Source organism: Aotus nancymaae, unplaced genomic scaffold (genome assembly GCF_030222135.1).
Source record: "Aotus nancymaae isolate 86718 unplaced genomic scaffold, 86718_ANA_hifiasm-v0.15.2.pri h1tg000004l, whole genome shotgun sequence".
NCBI lineage: Eukaryota > Metazoa > Chordata > Mammalia > Primates > Aotidae > Aotus > Aotus nancymaae.
This window is the reverse complement of record NW_026988415.1, coordinates 18,843,566-18,857,380: the sequence shown is the minus strand read 5'-3', so window position 1 is coordinate 18,857,380 and position 13,815 is coordinate 18,843,566. Positions and strand designations below refer to the sequence as shown.

The following is a 13,815-nucleotide window of genomic DNA, read 5'->3' as shown; positions in this document are numbered from 1 at the left end:
CTCCTTAGCAATCTGCTAATCTGCAGTGGTACTTAATATAATTATTTCCATTTCAATGCTTTAGAATTCAGGATACTTTTATTAATAGTATCATGTAGAATTATTGATAGAAAAGACAGCATATCCCCAATTTGCCTACTTCATATGACACAGAGACCCTGCAATAGAAAACCCAATACTTAAGGAAAAAACCCTGTACTTTATTTCAGTTCAGGATGGTGCTGTTGTTCACTTTGGCTTTGAAAGTTTCTGCTGTTGTGTTTGTGGGAACTGAATAGTCTAAAAGTATTACATAATTCCTGCTCATATTATTGCTACTGAAAACAAATTGAGGCTAAAATATGATGTTGCTGTATGGTTTCTCTCCTGTTACCAGTTTTGTTTAACAACTATTATATATCAGGCACCATTTTAGTATTTACAGAGAAATTACAGATATTACAAAAGTACTGTAGGTATATAAGCAGATAATCAGTAGAGCCTGATAAGTGATAAACTCTGAGTTCTCAATTTGGAAGCATTGAGGTAGGCTCCCTGTAGATGGTGGCATCTTGAATAAGAATAAGTCGCATCCACTGAGTGCTTTATTGTGTGTCAGGAACTGTGCTAATGAGACTTACGTGTATTAATTCATTAAATCCTCACCATGACCCCACGGGGTAGACACTGAAGCACTGAAAGATTAAGTAACCTGCCTGAGGTTTCACAGCTACTAAATGGGAGAGCTGGAATTTAAACTCAGATCATTTGGCCTCAAACTGACATTCTTTACCTCTACACTATGGTGCTTTCCTCATATTGGTGGCCAAGGGTTAGATTAAAAAGGATATTGAATGCTATATTGAGGTGCTTGGACTTCTTTTTAACTTGTCAGGGAGCTATTGAAAGTTTTTAATCAGGTTAGCTTTGCATTTTAAATAGATCACTTTGGCTTTATGGAGACTGGATCTACCAGAGTGGTTCCTCATCTTGGGTACGCATTGGAATCACCTGGGGGAACTTTCTCAGCTCTCTTCTCTATCTTAGACCAATTAACTTAACCTGGGGAGTAAGGTCCAGGTGTCAATATTTTAAACTATATCAGGTGACTGCAATGTTCACCCAAGTTTGAAGACTACTAAGGGGACAAGCCTGGAGCAGTATTTCTTAAAAGTTTAACATGCATCAGAATCACCTGGAGGGCTTGTTAAACTGCAGTTCACTTGGACCCATCTCCGGATTCTGATTTAGTAAGTATGGAGTGGGGCCTGGAAATTAGCATTTTTAACAAATTCCCAGGCAATACTGATGTTGCTAGTCTGGAGACCACACTTTGAGAATCACTGACCTGCAGTTAGGGAAAGTGATTAGAAGGCTCTTGTTATCTGAGAAAGAGGGGGATGAAGGCCTGAACTTGAGCAAGACATTGGAGATGTAGAAGGTGGGACAGAGTTAAGAATGATTTAGTTGATAGGGTCAGCAGGATTTGGTTGACTGGATGTGGAGAGCTGTGGGAGAAAGGAGGTGTCAAAGATAATCTGGGTTTTTGGAGTTGGTGACCAGATGGTGACATTCATTGACAGAGGCATCACAAGAAGAGGAGCAGGTCTTGTGGGAGACATCAACTCAGTTTGATGTGCATGAGGAAAATCCGGTGGATACATTTGGATATTCTAGCCCTGACTCAAGAGAGGGTTCATGGATATAGATAAACACCCATGGAGTCATTACTACGCAGGTGGTACATAACTGTGGAGAAAGTTGACCAAGAAGAGTAGGTAGAGGAGTTCACAACCTTTTTACCTTCCTAGCATACTGGAGTATTATAAAATTCTTTCCCGTAAATAATGACTGACTGAGGCAGCAATTCTCAAACCCTGGAAAGTATAGTTTGGCAAAAGCCCCCATTAGTATTTCTGCATTTGGCAATCACTGGTGTAGAGGGAAGAGCACTAGGCCAAGGAAAGAACACTGCAGAATACCAATTTTTAAGGTCTTGGCAGATGAGGAACCTAGAAAAGACACCAAAGGCGAGGAAACTTAGGAGAGAGTAATGTCATGGGAGCCAAAGGAGTTAATGAGTTTATTTATTTATTGTACTTTAGGTTCTGGGGTACACGTGCAGATCATGCAGGATTGTTGCATAGGTACAAACATGGCAATGTGATTTGCTGCCTCCATCCCCCGTCACCTACATCTGGCATTTCTCCCCATGTTATCCCTCCCCGATCTCCCCACACCCCCTGCTGTCCCTCCCTTGGCCCCTCCAACAGACCCCAGTGTATGATCCCTGTGTTCTCATTGTTCAACACTCGCCTATGAGTGAGAACATGTGGTGTTTGATTTTCTGTTCTTGTGTCAGTTTGCTGAGAATGATGGTTTCCAGATTCATCCACGTTTCTACAAAGGACATGAACTCATCATTTTTTATGGCTGCATAGTATTCCATGGTGTATATGTGCCACATTTTCCTTGTCCAGTCTATCATTGATGGGCATTTGGGTTGGTTCCAGGTCTTTGCTATTGTAAACAGTGCCACTGTGAACATACGTGTTCATGTGTGTTTATAATAGAACGATTTATAATCCTTTGGGTATATACCCAGTAATGGGATTGCTGGGTCAAATGGAATTTCTATTTCTAGGTCCTTGAGGAATCACCACACTGTCTTCCACAATGGTTGAACTAGTTTACACTCCCACCAACAGTGTAAAAGTGTTCCTATTTCTCCACATCCTCTCCAGCATCTGTTGTCTCCAGATTTTTTAATGGTCACCATTCTAACTGGTGTGAGGTGGTATCTCAATGTGGTTTTGATTTGCATTTCTCTAATGACGAGTGATGATGAGCATCTTTTCATATGTTTGTTGGCCTCATAAATGTCTTCTTTTGAAAAGTGTTTGTTTATATATTTCACCCACTTTTGAATGGGTTTGTTTATTTTTTTTCTTGTAATTCTGTTTTAGTTATTTGTAGATTCTGGATATTAGCCCTTTGTCAGATGGGTAGATTGGAAAAATTTTTTCCCATTCTGTTGGTTGTCAGTTCACTCTAATGATTGTTTCTTTTGCTGTGCAGAAGCTGTGGAGTTTAATTAGGTTCCATTTGTCTATTTTGGCTTTTGTTGCCAATGCTTTTGGTGTTTTAGTCATGAGGTCCTTGCCTATACCTATGTCCTGAATGGTTTTGCCTAGGTTTTCTTCTGAAGTTTTTATGGTGTTAGGTCTAATGTTTAAATCTTTAAAACATCTGGAGTTAATTTTAGTGTAAGGTGTCAGGAAGGGGTCCAGTTTCTGCTTTCTGCACACTGCTAGCCAGTTTTCCCAACACCATTTATTAAACAGGGAGTCCTTTCCCCATTGCTTGTTTTTGTCAGATTTGTCAAAGATCAGATGGCCGTAGATGGTGGATTTGCTTTCTTTTTTTTTTCTTTTTTTTTTTGAGTCGGAGTTTCGCTCTTGTTACCCAGGCTGGAGTGCAGTGGCACGATTTTGGCTCACCGCAACCTCCGCCTCCTGGGTTCAAGCAATTCTCCTGCCTCAGCCTCCCGAGTAGCTGGGACTACAGGCGCACGCCACCATGCCCAGCTAATTTTTTTTGTATTTTTAGTAGAGACAGGGTTTCACCATGTTGACCAGGATGGTCTCGATCTCTTGACCTCGTGATCCACCCACCTTGGCCTCCCAAAGTGCTGGGATTATAGGCGTGAGCCACCGCGCCTGGCCCCAGCCTTGCTTTCAAGGCTTCTGTTCTTTTCCATTGGTCTATATCTCTGTTTTGGTACAAGTACTATGCTGTTTTGATTACTGTAGCCTTGCAGCATAGTTTGAAATAAGGTAGCATGATGCCTCCAGCTTTGTTCTTTTTGCTCAGGATTTTCTTGGCTATGCGGGCTCTCTTTTGGTTCCATATGAAGTTTAAGGTGGTTTTTTCCAGTTCTGTGAAGAAGGTCATTGGTAGCTTGATAGGGATAGCGTTGAATCTATTAATTACTTTGGGCAGTATGGCCATTTTCATGATATTGATTCTTCCTAACCATGAGCATGGAATGTTTCTCCATCTGTTTGTGTCCTCTCTTATTTCCTTGATCAGTGGTTTGTAGTTCTCCTTGAAGAGGTCGTTTACATCCTTTGTTAGTTGTATTCCTAGGAATTTTATTCACTTTGTAGCAATTGTCAATGGGAGTTCGCTTATGATTTGGCTTTCTGTTAGTCTGTTATTGGTGTATAGAAATGCTTGTGATTTTGCACATTGATTTTGTATCCTGATACTTTGCTGAAGTTGCTCATCTGTTTAAGGAGATTTTGGGCTGAGATGATAGGGTCTTCTAAATATACAATCATGTCGCCTGCAAATAGAGACAATTTGACTTCCTTCTTTCCTAACTGAATACCCTTTATTTTTTTTTTCTTGCCTAATTGCTCTGGCTAGAACTTCCAATACTATATGGAATAGGAGTGGTGAGAGAGGGCATCCTTGTCTAGTGCCGGATTTCAAAGGGAATGCTTCCAGTTTTTGCCCATTCAGTATGATATTGGCTGTAGGTTTGTCGTAAATAGCTTTTATTTTGAGATATGTTCCTTTGATACCTGGTTTATTGAGAGTTTTTAGCATAAAGGGCTGTTGAATTTTGTCGACAGCCTTCTCTGCATCTATTGAGATAATCGTGTTTTTTGTCTTTGGTTCTGTTTATGACTTGGGTATGTTGAACCAGCCTTGCATCCCGGGATGAAACCTACTTGATCGTGCTGGATAAGCTTTTTGATGTGCTGTTGCAATTGGTTTGCCAGTATTTTATTGAAGATTTTTGCATCTATGTTCATCACGGATATTGGCCTGATCAAGTTTTATTTTTTTGTTGAGTCTCTGCTGGCTTTCGGTATCAGGATGATGTTCGTCTCATAAAATGATTTGGGAAGGATTCCCTTTTTTTGGATTGTTTGGAATAGTTTCAGAAGGAATGGTACCAGCTCCTCTTTGTATGTCTGGTAGAATTCAGCTGTGAACCCGTCTGGACCTGGACTATTTTTGGTTGGTAGGCTATTAATTGCTGCCTCAACTTCAGCCCTTGTTATTGGTCTGTTCAAGGTTTCAGCTTCTTCCTGGTTTAGGCTTGGGAGGATGCAAGTGTCCAGGGATTTATCCGTTTCTTCCAGATTTACTGGTTTATGTGCATAGAGTTGTTTGTAGTAATCTCTGATGGTAGTTTGTATTTCTGAGGAATCAGTGGTGATATCCCCCTTTTCATTTTTTATTGCATCTATTTGATTCTTCTCCCTTTTCTTTTTTATTAATCTGGCTAGCAGTCTGTCTATTTTATTGATCTTTTCAAAAAACCAGCTCCTGGATTTATTGATTTTTTGAAGGGTTTTTTGTTTCTCTATCTCCTTCAGTTTTGCTCTGATCTTAGTTATTTCTTGTCTTCTGCTAGCTTTTGAGTTTTTTTGATCTTGCTCCTCTAGCTCTTTCAATTTTGATGATAGGGTGTTGATTTTAGATCTTTCCTCTCTTCTCTGGTGGGCATTTATTGCTATAAATTTCCCTCTAGACACTGCTTTAAATGTGTCCCAGAGATTCTGGTACATTGTGTCTTTGTTCTTGTTGTTTTCAAAGAACATCTTTATTTCTGCCTTCATTTCATTGTTTATCCAGTCAACATTCAGGAGCAGGTTGTTCAGTTTCCATGAAGTTGTGTGGTTCTGAGTTAGTTTTTTATTCCTGAGTTCTAATTTGATTGTCCTGTGGTCTGAGAGACTGTTTGTTATGATTTCTGTTCTTTTGCATTCACTGAAGAGTGATTTATTTCCAATTATGTGGTCAGTTTTAGAGTAGGTACAATGTGGTGCTGAGAAGAATGTATATTCTGTGGATTTGGGGTGGAGAGTTCTGTAGATGTCTATTAGGTCCTCTTGGTCCAGATCTCAGTTCAAGTCCTGGATATCCTTGTTAATTTTCTGTCTCATTGATCTGTCTAATATTGACAGTGGAGTGTTAAAGTCTCCCACTATTAATGAGTGGGAGTCTAAGTCTCTTTGTAGGTCATTAAGAACTTGCTTTATGTACCTGGGTGCTCCTGTATTGGGTTCGTATATATTTAGGATCGTTAGCTCTTCTTTTTGCATTGATCCTTTTACCATTATGTAATGCCCTTCTTTGTCTCTTTTGATCTTTGTTGGTTTAAAGTCTGTTTAATCAGAAACTAGGACTGCAATTCCTGCTTTTTTTTTGCTCTCCATTTGCTTGATAGATCTTCTTCCATCCCTTTATTTTGAGCCTTTGTGTGTCCTTTTATGAGAGATGGGTTTCCTGAATACTGCACACTGTTGGGTCTTGACTTTTTATCCAATTTTCCAGTCTTCATCTTTTGACTGGGGCATTTAGCCCATTTACATTTAAGGTTAATATTGTTATGTGTGAATTTGATCCTGCCATTTTGATGCTAGCTGGATGTTTTGCCTGTTAGTTGATGCATTTTCTTCATTGTGTTGATGGTCTTTACCATTTGGTATGTTTTTGCAGTGGCTGGTATTGGTTGTTCCTTTCCTTGTTCAGTACTTCTTTTAGGAGCTCTTTTAAGGCAGACCTGGTGATGACGAAATCTGTCAGCAATTGCTTGTCCATAAAGGATTTTATTTCTCCTTTGCTTATGAAGCTTAGTTTGGCTGGATATGAAATTCTAGGTTGAAAGTTCTTTTCTTTAAGAATGTCGAATATTGGCTCCCACTCTCTTCTGGCTTGTAGGGTTTCTGTGGAGAGATCTGCTGTGAGTCTGATGGGCTTCCCTTTGTGGGTAATCCAATTTTTCTCTCTGGCTGCCCTTAACATTTTTTCCCTTCGTTTCAACCCTGGTGAATCTGATGATTATGTGACTTGGGGTTGCTTTTCTTGAGGAATATCTTTGTGGTGTTCTCTGTATTTCCTGGACTTGAATGGTGGCCTATCTTGCTAGGTTGGGGAAGTTCTCCTGGATAATATGCTGAAGAGTGTTTTCCAGCTTGGATTCATTCTCTCTGTCACATTCAGGTACACATATCAAACGTAGATTAGGTCTTTTCACATAATCCCATATTTCTTGGAGGCTTTGTTCATTTCTTTTCACTCTTTTTTCTCTATTCTTGCCTTCTCATTTTATTTCATTGAGTTGATCTTCAATCTCTGATATCCTTTGCTTGGTCGATTCAGCTATTGAAACTTGTATATGCTTCGTGAAGTTCTCGTGCTGTGTTTTTCAGCTCCATCAAGTCATTTATATTCTTCTCTAAGCTGTTTATTCTAGTTAGCATCTCATCTAATCTTTTTTCTAGGTTCTTAGTTTCTTTACATTGGGTTAGCACATGTTCTTTTAGCTCTGAGAAGTTATTACCCACCTTCTGAAGCCTGTTTCTGTCAATTCATCAGACTTATTCTCCATCCATCTTTGATCCCTAGCTGGTGAGGAGTTGTGATCCCTTGGAGGAGGAGAGGCATTCTTGTTTTTGGTGTTTTCATCCTTTGTGCTCTGGTTTCTTCCCATCTTAGTGGCTTTATCTACCTGTGGTCTTTGTAGTTGGTGACTTTCAGATGGGTCTCTGAGTGGACGTCCTTTTTGTTGATGTTGAAGCTATTTCTTTCAGTTTCTTGGTTTTCCTTCTAACAGGCCCCTCTGCTGCAGGACTGCTGGAGGTCCACTCCAGACCCTGCTCACCTGGGGATCACCCGTGGTGGCTGCAGAACAGTAAGGGTTGCTGCCGGTTTCTTCTTCTGTTATCTTCATCCCAGAAGGATACCTGCCAGATGTCAGCCTGAGCTCTCCTTTATGAGGTGTCTCTTTGGATATACGGGGGTCACAGAGTTGCTTGAGGAGACAGTCTGTCTCTTATAGGAGCTCAAGTGCTGTGCTGGGAGCTCCATTGTTCTGTGCAGAGCTGCTGGGCAGGTACCTTTAAGTCTGCTGCAGTGGAACTCATAACTGCTTCTTTTCCCATGGGCTCTGTCCTAGGAAGGTTGGCTTTATTTATAAGTTCCTGAGGTGCTGCTGCCTTTTTTCAGAGATGCCTTTCCCTGCATGGAGTAGTCTTGTCAGTCTACCAGCAGAGGTGTTGCTGAACTGCTGTAGGCTCTGCCCAGCTGCTGTGTGAACTGCCTTGGTAGTGGTGTACTGCCTCAGTAGTGGCGGATGCCCTTCCCCCCAGTGAGCTGTGCCATCCCAGGTCCAGCTGCGCTTGCTGGGAAACTCTCAATCCAGAGCATTTCAGATTGCTTGTTTTGTGGGCGTGGTATCCGCAGAGCCAGATCGCCTGGCTCCCTGTCTCTGCCCCCTCCCTTTCAGTTGAATGGGTGGCTCTGTCTCCCAGGCGTTCCAGGTGCCAGTTGAAATGGCCACCCAGATTTGTGTGAGTTTCTGTATGCCAACCCGTGTCATCAGCTGTGCTGAAAACTAGTGGCACTTTTCGGCCTGGGAATCTCCTGGTCTGTGGGCAGTGAAAACTTGTTTGGAAATGCGGTGAGCACTCACCCTCTGCATTGTTCTTGCTGGGATCTGCACTCCGGAGCTGTTCCTATTTGGCCATCTTGGATCCTCTCTCCTAATGAGTTTTAAGAAGGAATGAGTGAATACTTAATGTCACATGGAATAGAAATCTGATATGATAAGGAGTATAAAGTATCTATTGGATTTAATATTTTTGAGAGAAGGTTTGGTGAATTGGTGTTTGCAAAAGCCAATTGCTGTGCATTGAGGAGTATGTTTGATCATTCATTCAAGTAATAAAAAATAAAAAAATCAAGCTGACTCTTGAAGCGCTTCCTCACCCCCCCAAAAAGAAATAAATGTTTGTGTCTTATGTACTAGGCATTGTTCCAGGTTGTTGAGGATATATTGGTGAACAAAAATGTCCCTGTCTTCATGACACTTAGATTCTAACAGAAGGAGATAGGTAAACACAGGAAGTAGTGATAAATAGACAAGTATAAAGCACTATTTCAAGAAGATTGACTAAAAGATTTACTATACAATAATATAGTAATAGCTAATGTTTACTGAATGGTTATTCTGTCCCAGGTACTGTACATAGAATATATCCTTTAACTCTCAGAGCAACCCTGTGGATTAGATAATATCTTTCCCATTTTTGAAAGGAGGAAACTTAGGTTCAGAGTAGCTAATAACTTACACAAGATTATACAGCTAATAAGAGGCAGATCTGAGACTTAATCCAAAGTCTGTCTGATTCCAAAGTTTGTACTTATAACCACTATGCTGTGTTGAATCTTCAGAAACATATTTTATGTTGACAGTAACCTTTAATTACTTAGATTTACTCACTCATTTACTTACTTGCTATTAAAAATTTTTAGTAGCAAAGTCATTTTTTAATAGCAGTCATTATTTAAAACGACTTTGTTCTATATTGCCATTATATGTAATCGCATCATACTTTATTATTTTGTCTGTGCTTAACTACAGAAGTTCTTTGTTTTCACACAACTGCCTCATGCCAAAATGTGCCTCTCATTTCTAACATTGTGACGAAATTGGTCACTGTTCTTAGAAATTTATAAAGATTTAAGCTGGGTGCTGTGGCTTGCATCCTGTAGTCCTAGCTACTCGGGAGGATCACTTGAGCCAGAGTTTGAGGCTACAGTGAGCTATGTAGGCATGCCACTGCACTCCAGCCTAGGCGACAGAGCAAGACCATGTTTCTTAATTTAAAAAAAAGATCCAGATGGCTCACAGGAGTGTTAGAGACCCTTATTGTTTTTGTGTTCAACTCTTCAATAAATACTAATGGGAAAATTTCTTGTGCCACACACTGTGTTAGGTGGTGGTGACACAATGGTAATCTCTGTTGGAGATTACATTCTAATTGAGGAAGATACAATAAACACATGATACACGGTAAAATTTTAGACAGAAATAGATGTTATGCAGAAAATAACAGCATATTTAAATAGTGATTCAACAGTGGGGAACTACTTTAGCAATGATGGTCAAGAAAAGCCTCTGAGGAGGTGACATTTGAGCTGAGATCTGAATAATGATGAGTTGACCATGAGAGCTGGGAGAAAAGCATTTTATAAAGAGGGAACAGGTTACTAAAGGTCTGAGTTGGAAATAAGCTGGACATGTTCAAGGGTTAGAAAGAAAACTAGTGTGATTGAGTGTGTGGTGAATGAAGGAGAAACTAGTAGGAGATGAAACTGGAGAGAGAGGCAGCAGCTAAATCATGTAGGATTATATAGGTCTTTGCAGAGGATTTGCAATTAGAATGAAATCCACCAGGAGGGCATTTGAGAGCTTTAAGTAGGAAGTGATATGATCTGATTTATAATTTTTAAAAGATTGTTCTAGCTTCTAGGTAGAGATTTTAGACCAATTATAAGTCTATGGTAGTAGTCCAGGTAAGATATTATGAGATTGGATGGTCTCTCAGAAGGCCCTTGTCATTTAAAAGTCTCAGTTCTAGGTTATTCACATCTGGGCTTTATTTGGAGTGACTTTCACAATTTTGCAACATCAGTTTTGGTCTCAGCCCTTTACTATTTGCTGAAGATCCATTGGGGGAAACATATTATCACTATATCTTCATAAATATTGTGCTTATTATTTTACTATTTCTACCCAAAAGTGGTTAGTAAGGATAGTTATCTCTAGTATACTTAATGTACAGAATGGGATAAAGGATATTTACAGCTCTGGCTTCTCATATTATTGTCTTATCCAAATATATCTTTTTTTTTTGAATTGTGGTGGGTTTCACTTCACTATTGTAAAAGCAAATAACATTTTTCAATGTCTAACACAATGCCTAACACACTGTAGTTACTTAATAGAAATTTGTCCATTATATATGAACTGTTTCTGCTGGCTAAATTCAGCACATGCCACCAGTTTACAAGGTTTATGCATAATTTATCATTTAATTCTCATATGCGTGTATATAAGACCCTTGTATAAAGTAGGAGACCAAAACTCAAAACACTTCACATTGTTCTTCATGTGATCCTCAGAGCATTCACATGAGGTAGGCCATGGCATTATATAGAATTTATAATGATGAAAAAGGCTCAGAGAAGAATAATGACTTGCCCAACTTTCTGTTTTCTTATCCTATGTTAGTTTTCTTTGTAGCACTTATCATTTTTGGATATAATATATATCAATTTGTGTATTTGTCAGCCCCACTAGAATATATACTCCATGAGGGTAGAGACTGTAGAGTTTACCTAATGCTGTGTAACAAATTCCTTTAAAACATTTGTTATTTTGCAGTTTCTGTGGTCCAGGGATTGCAAAGCAGTTTAGCTGAGTTGATTCTAGCTTAGGCTGTCTCCTGAGGTTGTAGTTCATATATCAACTAGGGTTGCTGCCATCTAAAGGCTTGACAGGCTGGGATAGCTGCTTCAATGATCACTCATGCAGCTGTTGGCTGGAGCCCTCAGTTCCTCACCATGTAGATCTCTCTTCATGACATAGCTGATGGTTTCCTCTAGAGTGAATGAATCCAAGAGAAAACAAGGCAGATGCTTTATTATATATAAAATGTATTTTATAACCTAGCAATGGAAGTGACATATGTTCATACTACCATATTCTGTTGGTGATACAGACCGAATACTGTGGGATGGGGGCTACACAATGGTACACAGTAACTGGAGGTAGGGTTCATTGGGGGCCATCTTGGAGGCTGGCTACCATAGACACTTGTTATGTCTTGTTTATTAGTATATTCTCAACATCAAGAATGGTGCTTTGCATATGTACAGTAGGTAAATAGTTGTTGATTAAGTGGGTAGATGGATTTTGACTACAGATGAATTTAAAACGGACCTTTAGAGAAAAGACTATTCATGGAGCCATAAGTTGCTCTGGGGTGGGAGTGGAAGATGATGTTCAATGTAGAGAAAGGTGAATTCACTCTGTTTTTGGTTATATTTCCTTCAGATGTGGAAACACGAGGGCTTTTTTGCACTCTATAAAGGATTTTGGCCAAACTGGCTTCGGCTTGGACCCTGGAACATCATTGTATCCTTTGAGAGAATGAAAGCAAGTGCTTCAAGCTCCCAGATAATTCTAGGCAATGGGAAGAAAAATTTGATTATTAAGGTCTTTTAGGCTAGTGAGAAATTCAAGCATCCCATTGGTGACCCTTGAGAATGGAATTAAGTAGAGAAACAGCTTTCAATTGAAGGCTAATACCAACTAAAGGGGATAGAAAAAATACGTCAAACTTTCCTCTTTAAAACAAAATGGCAACAAATGCAGCCAATCTGGAAGGAGCTATGAAGTTTTTAGAAACCTCATGGAAGAAGCCTACTGGAAGGTCCATGCTGAGGTGATCCAGATTTCCCACCCCTAACTATAGGACCAAAATAGCTGGGAAATAAAAACAGGACAGAAAACATTTACAGGGTGAAGGAATCCACAGCCAAGTGGGCTTCTTTCTTCATGGGTGAATCTGTCTCCTTCAGTTGTGTTTGAGTGCCTTGTAAGTGCAGAGCCATGTATTGGATACTGTGTGTGGTGTTGTGTGTATAATGGTGAGCACTGCAGGGTTGGGAAGTAATTTCCTGCCCTTGTGGGGTCTGTAGACTGAGAGAGAATATCTCTTTCTCTCTTGGAATCACTCTGATCATCTAATTATATGTTGTCATTGATGTTATTGGTTAGTGTGTGTGTGTGTGTGTGTTCTATTTACCCCTGAAGACTATAAATATATTAAGAGTTTTACTCTGTTTATATTGTTTGATGCCAGTGATCTAAATGGGCACATGGTAGGCACTCAACACATGCTTGATTTGACAGATGGCATTTTAAAAAAGATTTTAAAGCAAATGCAGCTTAGAATAGCATAGACTACCTTAATTTAAGAGAATGTAATGCACAATTTTAGAACTGGCTTTGGCTTTCAATATCAACCTGGTGATCTTCCTTGACTTACTCCTCAGTTTTTTATTACGTACGAGCAGCTCAAGAGGCTTCAAATCTAAGGACTGAATTATGTGAGCCCAGCCCTGCCAGCGTTTCTACTCCTTTTCCCTTTTCCCATGTTCTAATGTATTTTGACAAAGTTGTAAGTGTTTACCAAACCGTTGGTCTCCTAAGGGCCTCCTGATGGAAGAACAGTAGGTGGTTCAAAGTTATTTCTATGTTTGTGTTACCATGTTAACTTTTCCGTGAGAGAAAGTGTTAACATTGAGACTCTGGCCCCAGATTGGTATCTTCTATGAAGATGGATACTGATGGGTGACCTTGAAAATGGCCTGCTTTCCAAATGTGGTTAAATGTAATTGGTTAGCCCCAGACTTGGGCTACGGCAGAAGGCATAGGCCAGGGTGGCTATTGCTATTTGTGTTACAGACCTCGGTTCTCATTAAAGTATTTATTGGCAGAATCACTCTGGCTTTGTCTTCATTTACTATTTTCTCCTTTGCCAACTCTTGAAGTTGCATTCTCCAGAAAGTAATAAAGAGAAGATGACTATGAAATTGAGACTGGACTCTTAAAGTGCACTTTTATGAGACGAGAATGAGTGCATTGTGTGTTCCCAATGCCATTCATTGTCATAATGCCACTACAAAGTGTTGGGCAGGTGGTTCTTTCTTAAACATGAATAAACAAGCAAGTGGTTCATTTGGAAGTTCCTACAGGTAAAATGCTAAAAGAGGCTTAAAATAGTACCCTGCTCCCAGGGTTCTAATCGTCTTAAGGCACAAAGTACTGGCTCCTTTTTTTTGTACTGGAACAGAACCTGGCTCATTGTAGGTACTCAGATATTTGTGGAATGAATAGTTCTTCATCTTTATCCATTCATTAATTTGTTCAACATTTATTATGTATCTATTAAGTCTAGATTC

At 39.7% G+C, this 13,815-nt stretch overlaps 1 protein-coding gene across 3 annotated transcripts in view; it reads left to right on the top strand.

Annotated features, from left to right (window-relative positions):
- SLC25A14 (solute carrier family 25 member 14) overlaps window positions 1–13,352 on the top strand; it is a 39,543-nt gene extending 26,191 nt beyond the window's left edge. For all 3 annotated transcript variants that reach the window (XM_012458750.3, XM_012458748.3, XM_012458751.3), the window contains 2 exons: window positions 11,903–11,983; window positions 12,907–13,352. In XM_012458750.3, the coding sequence (XP_012314173.1) occupies window positions 11,903–11,983; window positions 12,907–12,948 (123 nt within the window). In that variant the 3' untranslated portion in view covers window positions 12,949–13,352. The remainder of the gene's footprint in view (window positions 1–11,902; window positions 11,984–12,906) is intronic.
- Window positions 13,353–13,815: the final 463 nt, after the last annotated feature.